Here is a 23,136-nt window from a genome sequence, read left to right on the forward strand (position 1 = left end):
CTTACTTTTAGATTTTCTAAATGTCTATATATTCAATATTCCTTTTTTAAAAAGCTTTTATTTTTTTATTTAAATAAATCTTCTTAACGTTTATTTATTTTTGAGAGACAGAGAGAGACAGAGAGAGAGAGAGAGAGAGAGAGAGAGAGAGACTGGGGGAGGGACAGAGAGAGAGAGACAGAGAATCCAAAGCAGGCTCCAGACTCTGATCTGTCAGCACAGAGCCCGATGTGGGGCTGGAACCCATGAACTGTGAGATCAAGACCTGAGCCAAAGTTAGATGCTTAACTAACTGAGCCACCCAGGCGCCCTGTATTCAATATTCTTTAAAAGGCACTGAGATCCTCTGAAAAGATTCAGAGATCATTTTAGGGTAAAAGTTTTTGTTGAATGATGATTTGCCAAAATATGTCTATAATATAGTGCTGGGAACTAATTTTATGGGTCAAATGTCTATTTAGTTATATGACCCTCCATAAAGTCTTGCCTTAAACTAAATAAAAAGTTATAGCAGTTAATATTTAACGGCCAGGTATTGATACTAGGTTGACGTGAACAAAAAGAACATTTTGCAGAAAGGAACATGCTCGGGATTCGCTGTGAATCAATCGTGTTTATTCTTGAAGCTTTTATTTTGGAGCCCTGTATTGCAAAATGACATGTTTCATGTTTACAACAGGTATTAGAAATTTGAGATTTTTTTTTTTATGTCTACCGTTTTAGAGTAAAATTGGAGATAATGTCAAACCATCATCAAAAAATGCAGAGCAAACTTTTCTGTATATAAACTGTACATAAAAACAAGGCACTATACATTTTGGGGAAGATATTAAGGTAGAAAGGTGGAGGCGCACAGATTCTTTGGAGCCCATGCCAGGAAGTACAAATTCTTTGTTCATTTTAGCACCGGAAGCAGCACTCCGAACAAATCAGACCTAATGCCACAGGAGACACTTCTGAGCTGTGTGTGAAGATACAGAGAGGTGCCAGAGCTAACTCCACAGAAGCAAGTCCGTCTACCTTTTAATATTATTTTGACACCAAAAGAAAAACAAATCTTAAAAGTGAATTGGATAATATTGCTTTGTTAAATACATATTTGATTTATATGGTGTTTATATAAATATATATATTTTTGAATCCACAAACTATCAAAATAACACTTTATAAAGAGAATTGCTTCAAAAAAAAAATAGGCAATGCTCAGCTAGAACGGGAAGGCAGTGCAACAGCAGCTGCTGGGAAACAGCTACGTAAGTGCACACAGGGACACCTTTATTATCATGACCTGCTGGATCATGGAAAGAGTTTCCAAAGGGTTCGCTGAAACATTTACAAAATACACAAATCCAGGACACGCTGTAGAGCTAGTAACTTCAGGTTTTAAAAACTCTAATGAAAAAATCTTTTTTTTTTTTAAATACCAGTCCCCCCAGAAAATAGCCATGTTTCTGGTCCAACTGAAAGTGATGACAGATCCTTCTAGCATCTCTCCTGCTCAGAACAGACCTTTTGCTTTCTTCAGGTTCACCTGCTTCCAGGCGGGCAGTGCGTTGTATTCGTCTCTGGTCATGTCTAGTGCAAACTGCAAAATTGGGGGAAACGCCCAGTGGGTGAGTGGAATGACTCCCACCCAAGCCATGTGTGTTGCTTAAATGCCATTGCACATGAAGAAATGCTTACCTCAAAGTCTTCGTCAGTGAGATAAATCTCCAGCTTCAGGGGATCAACCCCCTCGGGCAGTGGCCTGGCTAGCAGATCGGCCAGTGGATAAATGGTTTTGCAGAGCTTGGCTAAGACATCTTCCACGAGGGTGATCTGGTTCGAAACTTCTGTATCCTAGAGAAGAGGAGGGAGCAGAAAGAACTTCATGTTCTGCATCCACACAAATGTTTTGTCACGCGCCTGCAAATACACGACCCTGTCCAGTCTGTGCCCTAGCCGGAGGGGCTCATTCAAGGGGAAGCAGGCTCTGAAATGGAAAGGAATTGCCCCAAAGCCCCACAATTCTCCTTTAGATGTCTTCCCACCTCACGAAATAAATCCTGCCTTGGAGCTGCCTTGGACAGAGGGGAATATCACACGAGTGAATTATGGCTTGAGATTATTAAATTTGAACTCTAAACACTAGAAGCGGTCAGATAATGGAATTTGTTTAAAAGTATTTTAAAATAACCTTATGAGGATTCACACTGCCCCCTTCAGCCCTATTTCTTAATCCATAATAGAAAAAGGTAAGAAAATGCATCTAGAATATGCTGTGGAATCTAGACTTAAAACAAACAAACAAACACCACTCTGCGCATTTACTCTGAACTGGTTATTCCAGGTAAATTCTCTTCCTCCAGATCGGCTGTCCTCCTCCTGAGCGGCGGGAATGAATGACTAACAGGGTTGCCAAATTCATCAAGGATGGCCCGGGACTAGTGGCCAAGGAGTGGGTTTTAGAGCAATCCTGCACTTAAGACCCAGGACAAGCTACTTCCGGGGTCTGTGTCTCAGCTCCTTCCCTGGGAAAATGGAGATAATTCTAAGATGAATCTTAATAGAGTGTTGTAAAAATAAGGGAGAAAATACACATAAAGGGCCTGGAGTCATGCCTGGCACACAGTGGGCACTCGGGGACTGTGCTGTTGCCACAGCTTGGTGCGGAAAGCCCGCCCTCGCTGGCCGGAAGCCCGCCAGCCTGAACGAGATGCTCCCAACCCACTGCGGCCTGGGCATCTACAGCGTGGGCAGGACACAGCGATGACTACAGCCTTGAACTCACACTGCAGGAGGCGGTACTGGTGCGGGGCGCGTGATCCCTGGCATGGACTGCCTGTTGATTGTAAACAGAGCCCTCTCAATGTTGGGCTCCACCCCGCGTGGACTGAGCCCCCTGCCTTACAGAGAGAGGTGAGGCTCTGCAGAAAAGCTGGCATGAAACAGGCATTTGCACTCACTACACGTCCATTGTTAGGTGGCGGCGAACTCTCTTTGTTCAAACTCGTTCAGACCGCCAGTAAAATACCCGTGTCCTCGCCTCCAGAAAAGCAGCTCTCTTACATAGTAGGAAAATCGAAATGGAGCCAACCTATTTCCTTAACAATGTTAAAAACTCACAACTTAGGAAATTCTACATAACTGTAGTAGGTTTTTTTTTCCTATGTGGTTGGAAATGATACTGTTCTGGTTAATCATAGGTTTTAGTAAATAAAGGTTATGATCGATGCTTCATGAGCTAACACCAGCTGGTCTCATGAAAGACTATTAACATTCCTTATCAGGAGTGACTCAGGATACATTCATTCAGTTCATTGTTTGAGCAGGTTACTCCATCACAGATTTATTTTGTGTCTCCTCTAACACAAGGTTAATGTCTGAAACGAGAGGATTTTGTTGCGCCTTACACGGACCTTGAAAAGCAATAGACTTTTAGCGAACAGGATGAAGAGATGGCAGCTTTTATTTACGTATCTTCTTCAGAGTAATTAAGTTCACCTTTGCTTTTAAGTTGTTTAACTTGAACACCAGGTGCAGAAAAATCCTAAAATAGTTCAAATGATTTATTACCAAAATAGTTCAAGTGATTTCTTCTCTTCCTAAGCTAATTCTACATAGACTTGTTAACATGTTGTAAAAGAAAAACAAAACATTTTCTCACTTGGAAAATGCAACTGGATGCCTTTACCACAAGGTAAAGTCAACCCACAATCTGAAAGGCATAGAGCCACCTTCACGGGGGAGGAAAGCGCGCTCACCATTTCTGTGATTTCAGCGATGTCCTCTCTGTGCTCCCAGCTGGGGAACATATTGGTGAAGGTCAAGGGCTCCAGACCAGCGTGGATAAGGTAAGACTTGGGGGGCGGCCTCTTGATATTTTTTCCTGGAGGTACACAGAAGGCAACATCAGGACACCCAGGGTGTGGGTCCAAACACCTGCTCTTTCTCTGATTTCCCTTGAAATCTTTTCTTCATTTGGGTCTCTTGCCTTAGGCTTAGAGTGGAAGTGGTGAGTAGCTCATAATAACACATGGATGATATTTATATAAAATGTTGTTTACACACATAAGGATGCATAAAACTGCATATAATTGACCTGACTCTAACAAAATGCTTCTGCATCTCTGGATGGGAGAAAGCCTCTCTCCATGGCTTCTGGGTGAGACATTTTCTTCCTCGTGTGTTCACCTGTAGAAGTATTCCTCTGATTTCCTAACGTGAGTTAAACAGCTAATGACAGCATCTTATAAATCACTCTAACATAAACATTTGGTGGGAACTTGTGACTTATTAGTGACGAGCTTTTCAAGAGAAAATCAACTGTACACATTCAGTGAAACGAATCCATGAAACCTTAAAAATTAAGATAAGAAATTAATTACTGCCATCTTCATTTTATATAAAATACTATACATTTTAGGTGGATGGTATAGCCATGAATTCACTATAGATCTTTCTTTGTAGATAGCACACTAAAAATAATAATGCATGATAAAAAGGCTGCCATTGGCTTTCCAGCCCATTTAGGGGAACTTTCCACTCTGGACCATGGGCGGCTCTGCACGGAAGGAGGCCCCCATGATCCAGACTGCAAAAGGGGCTCAACCCCTCCAGGGCATTCCACAACACAGCTTTAAATCTTGAGGGTAGCCGATCAGACGGCCCAGTACTATAAAAGAGAAAAATGAACTCCCATTCATGGTGATGGTCAAGAATGAATTAATCTCAAAATTAAGAAGCCTCAAAAAATTACTGGGGGAGGAAAACACTTGGTTTCATCACTGTCTGCCAGGCTGTATCAAGGTTGGCCGGCACATGTGGGAAGGGAAACACTGATCTGCCACCCTGCCGGAGGGGCTGAGGCTGGTCGCTGAGCTGAGGGCCCCAGGCTTGCCCGCAGGTGCTGACGCCTCACCTCTGCAGTAATGGAGCACAGTCTCCATGGCGCTCTTCCGGTCAGAGGCCCAGCGAATGCGGGCAGAGCCCGTGATCTTGTTCTCGATGGGCCACCAGCCCTGCCAGAGGTACACCTCATGGTGATTGTCAACAAGGAAGAGTGCTGTGAGGGCAAGGACAGACCAGACAATCAGGGGCTTCTCCATGATGCTTCCGGTCACTCTTCCCCAAACCTAATGGATGCCCTCCCTCCAGGCTGCTTTTGTCAGGGGCAGGGGGTGCAGGGTCCCCTTGGCTGGGCCCCAGGGAGGGTGTCCACGATGCCTCAGCCCTCTGAACATACAATCAGGAAAAGCCTCTGGGTAGAGAAAGGTGGCATCTGTCCCCACATTCTCTCCCTTTGCCCCTCCTCAGCCGCAGGCCCCCGAGTGCACTTCCGGGCATTGGCAGCATGCTGAGTGGAGGGATAGCGCACCTGCCACTCAAGGGGCTGTAAGCACTATTTATCTCCAAAGAGCATATTAAAAAACGGAGAGTACCTCCCCCTTGCCCTATGGGTCACGATGTGCATGCCCCATATGCGTTTGCTTCCTAGGTTCCTGGTTCTTTGTGAGACAACTAGGCTTTAAGGGGTAGATGTGTTCTAACACTTCCTCCTCCCTTTTTCTCCTCGTCAAACTGTCAGCCTGACTCTTACTCCGTGTAGCAAAGGGGGTCTCGCACTGTTCTGGGAGAACAGCTGAGAACTTGCCCCGCATCCTTTCCTAACATGTATTTCAGGGTTCCACCACACCACGCATTCGAAAAGCCCCAAAGAGGTTGCTAGTCCACCTGAGGCGGAGTGTGAAGACGGTGGGTAGCAGCCTCCCCGGAAGAAACGTGTGAATACACAGGATGGCCCGAGTGCCGGCTGTTGAACTTTTATGGTGGGGGGCATGGGCCAGTTACTGCGAGGTTCTGGCTGAGCGGAGACAGCACGAGGGCTCAGCCTCGACTGCAGGAGTCTGGCTGGCTCTGTACCGCCCCCTCTCTGGTGACCGTGACTGTCCCAGCCAGAACAAGGGCATGCAACAGGTTCTGTCGTGAGGTGGGGGCCGAGTGGATACAGCCCTGACCTCGGAATCAGAAGACGTGGGTGAGAACACTGTTCTTTGGCTGGTTCAGCAGATACTCCCAGCCCCTTGACACCAGGCCACTTGTTTCCCAGGTTCCCTTGTAGCGGAGGGTGGTCATGTGACAGAGCTCTGGCCAGTGGGATGTAGGTAGAAGTCAGCTGGGGGCTTCTGGGAAATCTTTTGCTTTATCCAATAAAAGGGAGAGACACGGCCATCGTTGCCCTTTTCCCAACCCCTTCTTTCTGTCTTGAACGCAAACATGATGCCTGGAGCAGGGGCAGCCGACTGCGGGCCATGAAGCTACAGGACAGAGGGGAGTCTGGGAGAACAGCTGAGATTCCAGGCCTGACATGGTTGTGCTCAGTCTATTCGTAACAGACATACTTGGGTGAGTTAAGTAACGGGGCCTCGGTTTCTTAGACTACAACAAATGGTGGATGTCCCCTTCCTTTGGGGTAGGTGTGAACACGAGATGAGATAACCTAAGAAAGTTCCTGGCAGGGTACTTGGCAAACAAAAACCGTATAGTAAATATGAAAGTAAAGTAAGAAGGCCGTCTGGGAGGTGTACGCTCTGGGGTTCAGCACGTGACCTGTTCCACGGCATACCTGGCTGTGGCGCACTGTACAGATCTTCCTGCAGGAAGGGCATAGAATTGACCACAGAGGGGTCTCGGGCGGGATACATGAATTCTGTGGCTGAGAAATCACCAGAGGAACTGCTGAGGATGAACAGGCGGGGTGTGAAGTTAAAATTTCCAGGATCTTTGAAAGAAAAGAGAACAAAGCTGAGGACACGATATGCATCAGAGTAAATCCCAGATGGACTGGAGAATGACCCCAAGACATGAAATAACCCAAAGCCTTCATGTGAAAATAGGTAAGATTTATCTGACCTTGGAGGTAGGGAAGGTCTTTTTAATCACAATTAGAAGGAATGAAGGGCAAAGGGACTTCTGCTTTGACAGCATAAAAATGAACAATTTCATTGCAAAAAAGCCCCAAACCAAACGAAAAGGCAAGTGACAAAATGAGAAATGTGGAAACGGGTTAATGCCCTTAGTATATAAAGAAATATGATAAAGATGAACATCTCAGTAAAAATGTGCAAAAAAGCAAAAATGAAAACATTCACCAAAGTAGAAATACAAATGATTAAAAACAAATATAAAGTGTTTAACAGTATTTGCAATTTAAAACATTAAGTTAAAATAGTGCTTAGATCGCAGTCTTCCCCCCGCCCCCCCTCCATTTTGGCAAAGAGGAAAAGGTAAGGTGCCTGGTCTCCTCTGGGGAACGCATACTCTCCTGTGTGTATTGCTGGGTGAGTATGGAACTTGGTGCCAATGTTTGGGGGCACCCTTGTTGATAGGCACCCTGAATCTTTCCTACCTTTACCACAGCAGTTCTGTATCTAGGAATTTAACTAGAAATAAATGCAGGTACTTGTTTTAACTTTATTCACATCTCTATTGCAGAATAGGGAAAAACTGGAAATGTCTCTCCAACCAAAAGAGACAGGTTAAATAGAAAATGGCATATAGCGTACTCATGGAATGCCCCGTGGCCAGAAAAGTCTAGATATTAACAACCTGAGCAACCGTTCATAATAAAGGGAAAACCTGGGTTACAAAACTGTGTACTGCTGTCCAAAATTTTCTTAAATATAGATGTCCGGATCCCACAGAGAAATGTTAATTCTGGTTATCTCTGCGAGAGAGGATTATAAGGGACTTCATTTCTTTTTCAACCTCTCTGTACTTTTAGACATTTTCCGTCATCAATATGCATCATGAGGAAAAACTGTAAACGTTCATGAACATTGAGAGGTGAGGAGTATACCCTGCTGTGGTCCAACCTTGGGCAAGCTGATGAACTTCCCTGTGCCTAAGTTTCCTCATCAGAAGAAACATGGTGGCGTTAGGTTGTGCGCGTTGAGATAACGTAGATCCGGTGCTTGGGTGGTGCCTGGCTCATCCTAAACTGTTTAATACCTGTGAGCTTTCCCTCTGTGTCAATCCGTATTTAAGTTGATCTATGTTCTGTGTATTTAATACAAAACTGACCTGATCTCTAGTGTGAACTCCATTATGTCCCTGTACCCAGGATGCGGGCCAACCGGAAAGCATCTCGTTCCACAGGGTCACATTGTGTCATTGCTCCTCTGGTTTACTGGAATTTGCTTCTCTCTTCTCTGCCTCCATCTCTTCAAGTCCTGCTTCCCTCCGAGGCTCTGTGTAAGTGCTGGGTCTTCTGTGGAGCCGTGTGTGATTTTCCTGGTGGAACTACTCTGTTTTTCTTTCTAACTCTCAGCGTCCTTCATTTGTACGTCTTTTGTGACACACCAGAGTTTTATTTGGCATTATACTTAGTCATGCATGTTACTTAGCCTCCTTACTGGGTTGTAGCCTCTGAGGACCTAGCCTAGGTTTGATTCATTGGGTGTTGTACATAGTACATGGTCAACAAATATGCACAGATATGGTAATATAGTAATACGTACTGATGTAGTGATGGGAAGCTATGCAACGTTGGATTACCTTGAAGCATGCAGTCGTAGGCTTTCCGGTCTCTCCTTCCTAAAGCGTCCCAGAATCCCAGGGGCTCGGATCCTTCGTCACACTCATGGATTGTCACTTTGCTGCTACTATGCAGTCCGGCTTCCAGGGGGCATCTGCATGAAAAAAATCCAGTAGTTTTTGTTTGTTTGTTTGTTTGCTTGTTTTTTTAAGCCCTGAAAGTGATGGCAGTATGGAATTAAGACTAAATCTGCAGATCAGTTCACCATCTCTCTTCTTCCTAACTGAAACAATTCTTACTAATTAACAAAGACATGCTCTGTGGTTTATGAAGGTGTGTGTGGGGGGGTGGGGGGGCAACGAGAGGGATGTGCTTGGCCCTTAGAGAAGAATGTATAATTACGTAGAAGTTGTAACGAAGAAGTTGTTTTTATAGATATAAAATGTATGTATATATGTATGTGTGATATTTACTCTTCCTTGTCCTGTCTTGCTAGAATCTAAGCTTCATAGGGACAGAGATTTGGGTTAGTTCACTAGTCCCTAAATCTGTGTTTGGCACCAAGTACGTGCTGAGTAATACCTGCAGAGTGAATGAGTTCACTGTCCTGTTTTTTCTCAGTGGTCCAAAGGGAGAATCCAAGGGGCCGGGGATGCCTTTGGATACCTCACCGAAGGCCAGTTATCTCCCCTCCCCACTCACTGGCACAAGGAACAGTGTTTTGAGATGAGGCATTTTGCTCCCTGGCATCTGCCCGTTGAAAGGGCACTGGCCCGCGTTCTCTCCTTGTCACCTTCTCCTCGTAGCGCTGGGTTTGAGAGCAGTCGCAGGGGAAGGATGCCCACCCTGCACCGCTGTGGTACCCAGAGAATGGATCTGACCAGATTACACTTTGGTGGCATGTTGTGGCCCTGGAAATGCTTCACATGCTCCCAGCGTGCTTCCGGGTGACAGCCTGAGGAAACGCTAGGCATCCCCTGCCTAGCAGGCAGGCCAGTGGCTCAGTGGTTGCCTTGGCGAATGCGGAAATACTGCTGTCCTCTGGAAAGGGGACATCTTACAGTCTGACCCAGTTGGTGGTCTCCCAGACTTTTCTTTAGCTAACTGCTTTCTGACTTTCCACTGCTCTGGCAAAACTAAAACGTTGAGCCCCTAAAAGAGATTTGAAATTCGCTCTCTTTAAGTAACAAAGGACTCCAGGCTTTTAATTCAAACTCACACCTTCCCTCGCTCCTCACTCTGCTTTTCTTCGAGGCAGGTACATCCTCAGAACGTGAGGGGGGAAGCCCTCACACTGGAAGCCTGAAGGGAGATGTGTGTCACAGCCACTTGGAATGTCCGAGGCCCCTGACCACATTTGTAACCACCCCTTGCTGAAGTCACTTGAAGTACGCCGGGGCTTCTACTGGCGGCCCTGGGTAGCCGCCTCACCTCAGCCTGTGCCCCACGGGGAAGCCCCCTTCTGGGAGATGCCCTCACACACAACACTCACTGTTCTTTGATTTTATTTGCTGCGGTCCTTCCGACCTCCTTCGTGTGGGCTTGGGCTTTGCATCCGTGCCACAAGTAAATGAGGGCTTTATTTACGTTGAGAACCACCATGGAAGTCCTGGACCTCAGGCTACTACAGTGACAGGCCACTTCCAGCAAATTCCCTTCCACTGGCACTTCTCCGCGCACACAGTACAGCCTCCACTCACCTGCAGGGGGCAGCAGCGGCACAAAGTTAGGACGCGTGAGGCTGGGACCAGCCACCACCACCCATCCTGGGCCCACCCACTCAGGCCCATCCTGTGACTCAGGCGGAGCAGCGGCCAGCTCACCGCTGGCCCAGAAGGCACATCGTTTTGGCATCAGAAGTATGTTCACGAAATAGAAAACCCATTTTTTTTTTTAATGTTTTTATTTATTTCTAGGAGAGAGAGAGAGAGAGACAGCATGAGCAGGGGAGGGTCAGAGAGAGAGGGAGTCACAGACTGAAACAGGCTCCAGGCTCCGAGCTGGCAGTCAGCACAGAGCCCGACGCGGGGCTCGAACCCACGAACTGCGAGATCATGACCTAAGCGAAAGTCGGACGCTTAACCGACTGAGCCACCCAGGTGCCCCAGAAAACCCATTTTTATAACATTTATAAATACTCAGGTAAGTTTAAGAGGTTCTGAGGCTTAAGAGATTTTTGTCGGCCAGCATCCAATTTATCATAGATGGCCCACTGAAGTTTTCCTCCCTCTTAAAAAGAGACAGAGTCACTGTGGGGATTCAGTTTGAGGGGAAGTAACCTCCCAGCCTCCTGTACACAGGGTCCTACGTAAACTCCACAGGAGGGGTGGGGGCTATGAGCTCCCCATAAAGCTGGATTGTAAGGCAAACAGGCAAACATGAGGAGGCTTTCAGGGGTAAAGACACAGCTATACAAAGGGAAACTTACCTTAATACCCCGCACCCACCCCCAGTATGAAAACATCTCCTGGGAGAGGGAAACAAATCTTATTCCAACAGTGACAGAGACTTACTCTGCGCATTCTCTTCCTCTTCTTCCCGCCTCCCCGAGTGCACCACCATTCCCCCCTGGAAACACTGCAGAAAGCAGGGGGGCTCCTTTCCCTGCAGAACCTGGACCTTCAATGGAAACACAGTCCATTAAGTAACACGTACTGGTTTTCAAAGCCTTAAAAAAGAATACGTGCCTAGTAGAAAATCTGAAAAATAGCAAGAAGTGCCCACAAAAGCCAGCGAGGATACTATTATCTAAAGAGTAGCACTATGAAAAGTCTAGGGCACAGCTTTCCTTTCGAAGTATCTTTCAGGTATATATCTTTCCCGAACAAAGGCAGGACTGTTGTCCTTTGTTACTGAATACCCGGTTTTCTCCACCTGTTGCTTTGAGGTCAGAGACGTTGAAAACACGAGTTTTGACATTTTAATGGTATTCCATGGTATAGAGGTAACATGATTGATTTAAATGCATTTTAAACAAAGTCTAGCTCTCAGCAGTGCGAACGACTGACCACTTAGTAACTCAGGGGTGGGGAGGGGTGGGGGTGATGGGAGAACTCTGTCTTTTGCAACCTTTTCCATAGTCTACTCATGACCGTTGTGCTTGTTGACCACAGCCTCCCCTTCACATGTGAAACACTGTGTTCCGTTGGGTGTTAGCTGCCTGTAAATCTGTTGGGGTTGACCCCACTCACTCTCACTTTGGCTACACGTTTTCCCTTAACGAGGAAAATGTTTATTGAGCCTGGCAGTCGGGGAAAACCAAAAGGTAGGAAGCATTTCCCACCAGGAGTTAACGTATCAGCCTCAGGGCCAATTTTGCATAGTTAAGTGCCATTTTGTGGCAGTGTTTTATATGTCTGAAGTGTTTTTACATCCACTGGCTTGATAAAACGGACCACTCAAATTAGAGAGGATAGGACTCAAAATTCTAAGGGTGATTTTGAAGGCATGATTGAAACATGGCCTTGACAAAAATAAAGGCAGTTGAAAATACCCACTATTAGGGATAAATTAAAATGCAATGGTCACTAACTATTATTTTCAATTATTATATAGTCTACAGTAGAAAATGTGTATTAAGTATTTTCTTAGGGAAGAGGATTGGTTCTTAGGAATCTAGAAGGCTAAGTGAGCCCTGATCTGTCTGGGAGAAAATTCCTTTGTTCTCTTCCCTCATGCTATTGTTAACTATTTGTCCAAGATTATCTGCCCATGGTATCATGCTTTCTCCAAACCCTACGGTCAACTCTTCATTACTAAAGGATGGGGCCCAGGGCAAAGGTAATCTGAACAGGAAAAAGAAATGTTTACAAAATCTTGGCCCCTGACGTTAAAATGGTGGCTTAGACCAGCACAAAGGTCTCTTTCATTCTTCTAAGGAAAGAGGGAATAACAAGTAAGTAAACACAAATGTAAATGAAATGAAAAATGACTACGGCCATGGTTTTAAGTAGTGATAATAGTGGTAAGTGCTTTGGAAACAAATAAAGCTTAATAAAGGGGCAGAGAATGGGGAGGGATTTGGACAAAATAGGGGACATTGGAACATAAAACTGAATCATATGAAGTTGAAAGTTACGTATGGATACAGGGGAAATGTTCCAGACAGGAAATCGCACAAAGGCCCTGGGGTGGGCGGAAAGAGGTCTGGGTGTCTCAGGAATGTCAAAAGGTGAGGAAGACAAGGTGAAGGTGGGAGAGGTGTGCAGGGCTGACCACGAAGGTGCTGGCAGATCACCAAGACACCACTTTGGAGAGCAAGGGAATGACACGATCTGACATGTTCCAGAAAAATCTGCATGAGGGCCGCTGTGAGGGCTGCTGTGAGGAATGCAGATGACGAGACTAATTTTTACGTTAATCTCAGGTATTTCCTTAGGATAGATGTGTACAAGTGGGATAACTGATCAAAGTTTATGAGAATTTTCAGGTTGTTGAGCCAAACTGCTTTTCAGGATGGCAGTTTCACGCCACGCTTCCCAGTGGAGGCATCCTACTGAATCCTTACCCACCCTGGATCCATTCTTCACAAAAATCTCTACCAATCTTGGAAGCGGAAAACAGGATCTCTTTGTTTTATTTACAATCCTTGAATACTCGTTAAGTGGAAACTTAAAAAAAGAAAACACTCTCGGGTGCTTGGTACCTGTTTTGTGGATTTACTGTTTGCAGATACAACATCTTGTTTAAGAGCCAATTACCCCTGGCCAGGCGGTGGGTCCAGCCTGTGATCTGGCAAAGCCAGACCAGAACTAAAAGCCACTTGTATGCTGCGGGTCTTCAGGCCACACCTCCTGTGGCTGCCCAGGCAGGATGGTTCCCTTATTCCCAGGGCAGATGCTTTCCAGCACTTACCTGGGCACCCCTCTCTTCGTCCAGCTCCACCGTCATCAGAGCCGACNAGTGGGTCCAGCCTGTGATTTGGCAAAGCCAGACCAGAACTAAAAGCCACTGTATGCTGCGGGTCTTCAGGCCACACCTCCTGTGGCTGCCCAGGCAGGATGGTTCCCTTATTCCCAGGGCAGATGCTTTCCAGCACTTACCTGGGCACCCCTCTCTTCGTCCAGCTCCACCGTCATCAGAGCCGACGTGCCCTTCTCGCTCACGGTCGACTGCCGACCTTGCCAGAAGAAGTAGACACACTTCTCTTTGCCAGCCACCCTTACTGAATGCTCTCCCTTTTGTCGACTTCCCACTGCAAACACAAAGGACCCAAGAGGGCAGGATAAATGGCTGATAAGCCAAAAGCAGAGCAAATGTCTGGCTTTCTTCTCCGGGCTCTGTGAGGACAAGGAGTGAAGAACAAAAAAGCTTCGGGGCATGGGGCTGAGGGGAAAAGGCATCTTTCTTCCAGTTAACCGGTCCTGAGCCTCCAAACTGGAGAAAAATGATCTAGCCTTCTTGATACCCTATGAAAAACACCTGTCATCCTCCAGGAAGATGGCGGATCACTCCAAGTGTGTGACAGAGAAAACTGGTGACTGCCAGAGCAGGACCAACGGCCCCCAAATACATTTTCCATATTACGCATTTTCTGGCAAAAGGTTAGCTGGTAGAGAAAAGATATTGAAAACAACAGCTGGGCTAGCCTTAAGTACAAAGGGAAAAATTCGGTCTGTTAAAACTATTCTAGTGAAAAAACAAAAAAACCACTCTGAAGTTTCCAAATCCTGTCAGAAATGGAAGAGATCTACTGCTGACAGACCACTTTCATAAAATAATCTGGGATTTTAATATTATCCATCACTGGGTCTGTAGCCAGGACTCGGTGCTGGGTGTCCTTACCGCCTGGCACCTCACTGGCATTTATTTGCATTAGCAGCGCCCGGTGCAGAGCTCACTGCAGAGCTGGCCTGGGAAGCTAGTTGGTTAAGTGGTCATGTTAGAAAGGCGGCATTTCAGACCTCAGCTCGCTACTTTTTGGTATATACCGCATTTCCGGCTCCTTTCTTTCATTCAACAACTACTCACCGGGCATCCACAGTGTACCCGGGACTCTTCAGGACACCAGGGCAGTAATGAGAAGACAGACAGCCAACCCCCCAACCCCCGCTTTCATTCTAAAAGACACGAGCAAGACAGTTTCAGACAGTTGGTAAGTGCTCTGAGGATGATAGACGGGGCTGTGACACGGGGCAGGGTGAGTGCTAATGGGATTCCCTGTTGAGGGAAGGCCTCTGTGAGGAGGTGACAATGACAAGATGACAAGGACTTGCAGGCAGACCCTTCTGGAATGAATGAGGTCAGGAGACTAAGCTGTTACCTCAGATGCCTGCCTGGGTGGTCCTAGAAAGTGATGGGCAACAAGGAGAGAATGCAGGCTTAACACCCACGCTTGTTGAAAATTAAAGATATAACTAGATTCTCTGGTTCTCTGTTAACCCAGTGTTTCTCAGCTCCAGTCCCATTTGCAAAATCACCATTGTCTTGAGGTTTGAAGGTAAGAAGGTTCATTTATTTTAAGTTCTTAAGAGGCCAGGGCCATATTTATTTAATTTTTTGGCCCTTTAGCAAAGTACTGTATACACAGTTTCCAGAAATGATTATAATTCTTAACAGTACTTTGCCTAAGCACAACCTTTAGTGCCATCTTTCATGGACCTGAACTGGTCAAGTTTGTGTATCTTTTATTAAATTATTTTCAGAGAGAGAGCGAGAGCGAGAGAGCCAGCACACGCCTATGTGTGTGTAGGGGTCGGGGGGAAGGGACAAAGAAAGATGTTGAGTTGGATGCTTAACAGACTGAGCCACTGAGATGCCCCAAGTTTGTGTATTTTTAAGTGGGCAAAGTAAAAGAGAAACCACCAATGAATAAGCTATGCATATTCACAATTAGTTTGGTGACCACTCCATTGAAATTTCTGCTAATTTAGATAGAACAAAAGTTTGCCTTTGTTGATTAGCAATCCCACTCTTCAAAGTAGTGAAAATTAGTCATGTCAACTGGGGAAAGATGTGCTTAAAACAGGTCACAGAACTTGATACATGTCTTGGAACCTGTTGGCACTTAAATACGTTGTGTAAATATGTATTCAGGCTTAAATAACTGGTGTTTTACCATCTAATAGTCTAATGTAGACTTCAGTATATATCTAAAATAGAATTATTTCCTTAAAATATTTCATAATAGTTTTTAGTAATTTTCTTTAATATGCATAAATTTATTACTACATACAACTTAAGTTTTAGTTGATTTATTTTTAATTTTAGCTAAGTAAAGATTAAACTTTCATCAGTAAGAATTTAGGGACTGTAACCTTTAAATGGTGTTGATCAGATGGCTAATTTAAAGTGATGACAGGGGCACCTGGGTGGCTCAGTCGGTTGAGTGTCTCACTCTTAATTTTGGCTCAGGTCATGTTCTTGCAGTCATGAGATTGAACCCCACTTTTGAGATTCTCTCTCTCTCTCTCTCTCTCTGTCCCCACCCATCCCATCAAAATATGGGGCGCTTGGGTGGCTCAGTCGGTTAAGCGTCCGACTTTTGCTTAGGTCATGATCTCGCGGTTCGTGGGTTCGAGCCCCGCGTCGGGCTCCGTGCTGACTGCCAGCTCAGAGCCTGGAGCCTATTTCAGAATCTGTGTCTCCCTCTCTCTCTGACCCTCCCCTGCTCACGCTGTCTTTCTCTCTCCTAGAAATAAATAAAAATATTTTATAAAAACAAAAAAAACCCCAAAATAAATAAAGTTAAAAAAAAAAGTGTTGATGCACTGTCTCATTATGTTTCAAGAGGAAGTTTTGACCAGTAATTGTGTTTAGGAGAACAGGAAGCTACAGTATGAAGAACTGCTCATGGTCAAGTGGTCTTGCAGTGGAACCCCACTGACTGCCCACCGTGGCCTCTGGTCTCCCTTCCCTGGAGCCATGGTTCACTTCCCCAGGGGCTTCTCTGTGCGCCTGTGCACCCAGCTGGTGTCTGTCAAGAGGACAACTGTACCATCAGCTGCTGGTGTCTGCTGACCCTGTCCCAGAAGAGCTTCCCGAGCTCCAAGTTCCATGTCCTGTTTGCAAGTGCAGCTGCGGGGATGAGTGATGAGCAGCTAGACTATGGTCACCGAGGGGCCACTGTTAGTGCCTCTGGGCTATGCTTCTCTGTCTGCTCCTGGAGGGACTGTCCAACATCCGAATGCTCCCTGCTCTAACTTACTGCTCTGCAGCTGGACCCCCTCAGGCTTGTGACTGCTCACACGGATGCTGCTGGGCTGCTGTGAGATGCGTGTTGTGTTTACTGGAAGAAAGAAAGTATCTGCCTGCACCAAATCATTATTTCTTCGGGCCCTCCATGAGAACAGTCCATGAAGGCCTCAGAAATCTTAGATTACTTTTTTTTAATTAATTCACTTTGATATCATTTTATTCATTTATGTACTATTACTTCTTTCTATAACTAACAGTTCAGGTAAAGAAATGACTGAATTTCAGACTCTATTGCCCCTTTGTCTTTTGTAAACACGCAGTTTCCTCTCTGTATTTAAGGAAGGGGGACTATGCATGCTTCCAAAGCTTGTTCCTTAAAGTTCCCTGCTACACAACACCAGAGGTCAGTGGATTCCCACCCGCTAAATCCCCTCTTACCACCTTTATTGGTGGTTACTGTGGTTTTACAACACGGCATCACACCAATGAGCAGAGACTTGTAACAGTGACTCTTTGGTAAGTGCACTTAATTTGGGTAGATCCATGTTATATCATCTTCAAGGGAAATATGGCAATTTTGCTTTTGTGGCTGGGGACATCATGACAATTATTTCCTGTATCTTGTGAGCATGGGCTGGAAGCTCTCAGCTGGGTATCGTCATCAGCCCGAGGCTCAGACAGGTTACATCCCTTCACCCACCATGCACAGCTGGTACACAGGGCCTGAGAAGATTCAGACCCAGGCTGCCCAGCCCCCGGGCCTGTGCCCTTTCCTCCCAGCCACATGGCCTCCTTATGAATGGGAAAGGGGCTCTCGGTGTCCTAATCTGCTCTCTACTAGCAGGGTGACTTCAGCCAGGCGACTTAATCATGGTGTTCTGTTCCTTGCTGAGAAACTGGCATAATGATGTACTATGTCCCACGTTGTTGCTGGGAGGCACTCAACTCGAGTGCGCAGCAAGGCCCCCGGTGCTGTGCCCCCTGGGCTGGGTGGACCTCCAGACCCACAGCACCCCTGGACAGCTCTGGGCACAGCCCCCTGTCCCGCCCGGCGATGCCCCACACTGGCATCTTCCTGCACTTGCCTTACTGTCATTTATTATGTGCTTCCTGAAGCCAGGGCAGATGTGTTTACTTACCCTCTAACATAAGTGTCTACATGCAGAGTAGGTGCTCAGTAAATGCTGTCAGGTGATTAACAGACTGATTTCTGATAAATTAGGAAGGAAATCATATGGTTCTATGTCTGCGGGTGTCTGAGGAGCAGACAGCAGCCTTCATCCCCTGCAGCCCCTGGCAGCCATGCCTGGGCAGCAAGATGGCTTCCAAGGAGTGCAAAAACGCTCAGGAGTTGAACCTCAAAATCACAGCGTTGTGACAAATTCTCCCAAATGGTGGGGCTGCAGAGAATGGGCTACTTCCTGGCAAGGAGAAGAGATTCTCTCTCCGAAGCTGCCTGGCTTTCCTCCCTCACTGCCTTTAGTGCAGAGCATACAACGGAGCCTTGCGCCGAGCATTTCACCCACAGGAACCACGAGCAGTCTCGGCCATGTATTTATTCTACAAGATCCGCAAAGCATGTTAGTGCTCTCAGCCTCAGAGTAACTAGCTTCCTTTATTTTTAATAAATCTTTTGTGTCTTATTACACCACTTGGTTTCAGTTTGAAATCATCCAGATACGCTTTACTTAAGACTTGAAGCAGCAGACAGCCACACGGTGTCATCTGTAGGCAAATCTTCACTTTCCTAGAAAACCTCTGGGGACAGGGCCGGGGAGGGAACGGGGGTAGAAGAGAAACCGTAACGTGCACATTTAATTTCTCTAAGGAAACATGACTGTCATTAGCAATGCTATCGTGTCAGGATCCACCTATAAGGTTTGCTAAGTGGTTCTCAAAGCAAACGGTCAGATTGGCACACGGTCTGCGGCTGAAGGGAAGGTGGTGCACGCAGGAAACGGCTTCCAGGGGTGCGGGACTCCCAGCCGCAGAGCTGGGGCCGCCCTGCCTCAGTGCGAAGAAAACGTAAGCGCTCACTGACCTGCGGTGCTCACCATGTACTTCCACTTGACCACATAGGCATCTCCCTCGTGGAACTGCCCGATGCTCTGTTTCGGGAGCCTGCTGTAGTCAAACTCTAGGATGTGCCAGACGTCCACAGAGACGCTGGCGATCTCAAACTGCCTCCTGTCGTCCCCTTCCACCAGGCCATAGCCACGGCCAATGTTCACCCCGTCCAGCACTGTGCTGGTTGTGGTCTGGGGCACCGGCACCATCTGCGCCACATCGTACGGCTTGGCTTCTGCCCGAGGGTCTTCCTATAAGGGAATGTAACAACATTGGTTCAGTGGCCCGGTTCTGGAGCCATTTCCTGTCACACTCACTGCTGTTTTGCTGTTAGGCTTTCCAGCTCTGGCTCAGCGTTTAACTGCGTTTGGGGGAAAGACTGTGGAGGCCTGAATACCCATCCCGCAGCAGTGAATGGATGCCTATAACCCCCAGGACACAAACCGGACTGCTTCACCTCCTGGAGGGAGAATATGATTGGAAACCCGTTGGCTGGTCTCCCTGTAGACCCTGGGAAGGCTTGAGCTCCAAGGCCTCTTTTGTTCGGGCCTAAACTAAAGGTCTGAAGTTTGAGACTTGATTACCCAAAATACCTTTTGCTGGGCAAGTTCGCTGGCGTTCTTTTCATTAGGTCTCTTCAGTTCGGTCCAGTCAAGAAACTTCTCTTTGAACAAAATCGTCTCATTGTGTTCTGTAAGTCTCCCGAATATTGCCCAGTCAGGCCGCCCCTGTCCTTTTCTGCAAAGGTGAGCAGGTGGGGGAGTAGACAGGAGACGGACTGAGATTAAGCCATGGGAAAGGGAAGGAAAGGAATGGAAAACAAACACACGTGGCTAACGAAAACAACTCAGAATACCTTAGTGGTAGGCAGAATGCATAGTCTATTTTGTCAGATAAGCCACATTTTTGTATTTCAGTCTGAAGCCTTGCAAGGCTTCGTGGAAGGCCTGAGTATAGTGTGAATCATGCGAGGACTGGACTTTTCTTTCATACTCGCAAATGCTTGCATTTGGGATAATCCTTGCCTACTTCATGTGCTCAGAGTCGCCTGCAAGTGCTCCCCAACGTTCCGTCACATTAGTGAATGGCTAGGAGGAAGACACAGCTCGCCCTGAATTCTCTGTTAAGTCTTGTTACAACCAAGCTCTCCGGTCTCTGGGAGCAGATGAAATTCTCCTCTATTACTAAAACGAGCATACTGTCATAGTGCATAAAGCGCATTTCCACATATTTATTTCTAGACCACCAGACGTGACAGCAGGCAGGGAGAACAGAGGACACAGGACAGGAAGTAGCACAGCCCAACCTGGAGGCCTTCTGTGGCCTCGGGATTTCAGACTTTGAAACTGTCTGGAACACTGATAACGCAGAGAAAGGCAGAGTCGAGGAAATAAATACATGCTGAAGTGGGTTCGCACAGATATCGCTCATCCTTCCAAATCCCTCTTTGGCTGTGAACGAAGACCCGGATATATACTCCGTGACCCTGATGAACAGTGCTTCCGGGGTCCTTCTGCCGCCCCTCCCCCATCACTTCCTGTCTGGTCACGACTGTGGCACATCTGGGAGAATGCCTGTACCGTGGGAGGAGGCACGGTATTCTAACACCCCCACCTCGTACTCTCATGGGACTCAAGGAACCAAGTATCGGCAGCGATGGAGAATTTGGGACTCCCTTGCCAGGCTGTGGTCTTTAATAGCAAATGTCTGAATGACCATCTTTGATATAAATTCTACTCTTCAGACTTGCCGGATGTCTCTAGAAAAACACTTGCTTTCAGCTTTAGACACGGATCCTTTATGGTGGGAGTCGAGCAAGCAGGAGAGGCCGTGGGTTGCAGGGGAGGGGGGAAGCCGAGAGTTTGAGGGGGGTGAGGTTCTCCCTCCCTGCTGACTTCCATGCTTCCACTGGGCTAAGTCAGGACACCTCAGTGCTTCGGCTTCCTCCTCTGCTAAGGAGGGCTGGGTGCTTAATTATGGCTGCACCTTACAGCCTTTGAGGAGCTCTTAAGACCTACTGACATACAGGCCCCACCCCACATGAACTGAGAACACATCTCTTGGGCTGGGGCTGGGCCTGGCAGTACATTTTTATAAAGCTCCTCGGGTGATTTTGAGCTGGGACATGTTGAAAACCAGAGAGGTTAGGCACTGACTCATCTACTCCCAGATCTGTGATTATCTCACTGCTATATATGTTATCTATCACGCGGATTTTATGCTTTGGCGTTACTGGTTCATTTACTATGTCAAATAAAATACTCTTTCGCCTTAGCTTCATTCCTTAAAACACCAGTTGTTACAGGACTGCTTTTTTGTTAAATGTGAATTTCATTAAACGGATTTGAAAACTTTTCACCTACACTGACATAATTCTTTATTGTTTTTATAATAATAAAATCAATAATTTGATTTTTAAAACAAGATTAGGCAGGGAAGTTGCAACTTGTGGACTAGGTCAATGCAAAATATTACAACCCAGTTGTATGATACCAAATGTTTGCTCTCTGCTGTTTAGTGGCACATCTATTTCTAATCTATTATATGGCATGCATAATTTAAAAGCACTTATTCCCCCCTGGCAGTTAAGAAAAACAACAACAACCGTTTGCATGTAAGAATTATTTTTTGTGGGGTGCCTGGGTGGCTTGGTGGGTTAGGTGTTTGACTTTGGCTCAGGTCATGATCTCATGGTCTGTGGGTTTGAGCCCCGCATCGGGTTCTGTGCTGACAGCTTAGAGCCTGGAGCCTGCTTTGAATTCTGTGTCTCCCTCTCTCTCTGCCCCTGCCCAATTTGCGTTCTGCCCCCCCTCCTCAAAAATAAGTAAACATTAAAAAATATATTTTTCTCACGATTGTATTTCTTAGAGTTTGTGCATATTCTGCTCATTTGCCAAAATTACTTTTTTAAAATTTATTTATTTTTGAGAGAGTGCGAGTGGGGGAGGGGCAGAGAGAGATGGGGAGAGAGGATCTGAAGCGGGCTCTACACTGATAGCAGCGAGTCCAAGCAGGGCTCAAACTCACGAACCATGAGATCATGACCTCAGCCGAAGTTGGATGCTTAACCGACTGAGCCACCCAGGCCATCTCCAAAATTACTTTTTTTAAAAAAGCCCAGGACACTGTAGGAAATATTAAAATTACAATCATTATTTCAATACAACACCCTCCTTCTTACTCTGTCTCCCAAAAGGCATAAACATCATCTACTGCCAAATAAATGGTAAATCCTGGAAGCTACGCTGAGAAGGTGTGAAATGAGAAAGAAATATGTTGCTTTTGCACCTTCAGATCCATGGCTGAATTCCAGATCCTGGGAAGCTTTTCAGACCAGCATGTAATTTGCTTAAACAATTGCTATTCATCTGCCAGGGCAGCGCAGCACCTGGAAGACTGCAGGTGGGAACAATTTGTTTGCCTCCAGACACAAGCTAGAATGCAGCGTCCAGGAGACAACAACATCCATATTTCTGCTGCAGTTAGGCGGGAGCCAAAAGAAATGCTCTTTTTGTGAATATTTGGGTACCGCCTGCTGTCAGTTATGAAGAGGAAAGCCTCTGGAGAGCCACAGTCGGTGGGCACAGTGCGAATCCCCGGCCCGTCCCCACCGTCAGCAGATGCTGGGAATACCTGGGAATAAGTGGATTGCACTCTCCAGGGTCCAGTGGGTTGATGTCACAGTTCTCGTAATCAAAGGTGCCATTCCATAAGTGCTTTGCCAGCTGGAAAGCTATTTTCCTTTGTGCTAACGTGACTTCTTTTCCATGCCACACATACACCTCACTGCCGAAATCAAACACCAGTACCTGGGGAAATGGCACAGAAGAGGTGGTTAATTTCAGAGCCACGCTCCAGGTGAATCAGCGTCCCTGTGGATAGTGAGTCAAGTAGGTGAGGATATAAACCCCAGTGGAGCAGTCAGTACAAACATGAAAAGATGCAAGAGTCTGCCCGGCTGGCTCTGCCCTGATCCCCTAGTCTCTGCCTCGTGGGTGGGATTTCCATCGTGTCCTGAACTCTCCAACTCTGTAACACCCCTCACTCATAAAAACAGTTGTTTGGCTATGTCTTCCTATCTTCCTCCTTTCTTTTCTTCTTCCTTGTCTCCTTCCTTTGTTCATTCATTCACTTAGCATACATACAGGCCTTCTCACATGCCAGGCACCGAGGACCAGTGAGGGCTTCTCTCCTCTGTACCATTCCAACACCCTCAAGGGGAGAGACTGTACCACACTCATGTTTACAGTAGGGATTTACTGTTTGCCGAATGAATATGTGAATGTAATGCTATTTTTTATTTCCATGCCTGTGGTGTATTCTACTCTTTCTTCCTAGAATAATTTCTTCCTTCATGTCCAGCCATCTAAATCCTACTCAACTCCCAACCAGGTTCAATTTCACCTTCTCTTTAACAT

The 23,136-nt window shown here is 46.4% G+C and overlaps 1 protein-coding gene across 3 annotated transcripts in view; it reads right to left on the bottom strand.

Annotated features, from left to right (window-relative positions):
• Positions 1-611: 611 nt before the first annotated feature.
• SVIL (supervillin) overlaps positions 612-23,136 on the bottom strand; it is a 122,619-nt gene continuing 100,094 nt past the window's right edge. For all 3 annotated transcript variants that reach the window (XM_077771714.1, XM_077771713.1, XM_077771715.1), the window contains 12 exons: positions 22,352-22,527; positions 19,312-19,456; positions 18,693-18,969; positions 13,558-13,709; positions 11,029-11,134; positions 10,008-10,215; positions 8,536-8,669; positions 6,605-6,760; positions 4,901-5,044; positions 3,744-3,868; positions 1,684-1,839; positions 612-1,585 (listed from right to left, as the gene is read on the bottom strand). In XM_077771714.1, coding sequence (XP_077627840.1) covers positions 1,499-1,585; positions 1,684-1,839; positions 3,744-3,868; positions 4,901-5,044; positions 6,605-6,760; positions 8,536-8,669; positions 10,008-10,215; positions 11,029-11,134; positions 13,558-13,709; positions 18,693-18,969; positions 19,312-19,456; positions 22,352-22,527 — 1,866 coding nt within the window. In that variant the 3' untranslated portion in view covers positions 612-1,498. The remainder of the gene's footprint in view (positions 1,586-1,683; positions 1,840-3,743; positions 3,869-4,900; positions 5,045-6,604; positions 6,761-8,535; positions 8,670-10,007; positions 10,216-11,028; positions 11,135-13,557; positions 13,710-18,692; positions 18,970-19,311; positions 19,457-22,351; positions 22,528-23,136) is intronic.

The sequence above is a fragment of the Crocuta crocuta genome, unplaced genomic scaffold, assembly GCF_008692635.1.
Source record: "Crocuta crocuta isolate KB4526 unplaced genomic scaffold, BGI_CrCroc_1.0 scaffold457, whole genome shotgun sequence".
In the NCBI taxonomy this organism is placed as follows: Eukaryota; Metazoa; Chordata; class Mammalia; order Carnivora; family Hyaenidae; genus Crocuta; species Crocuta crocuta.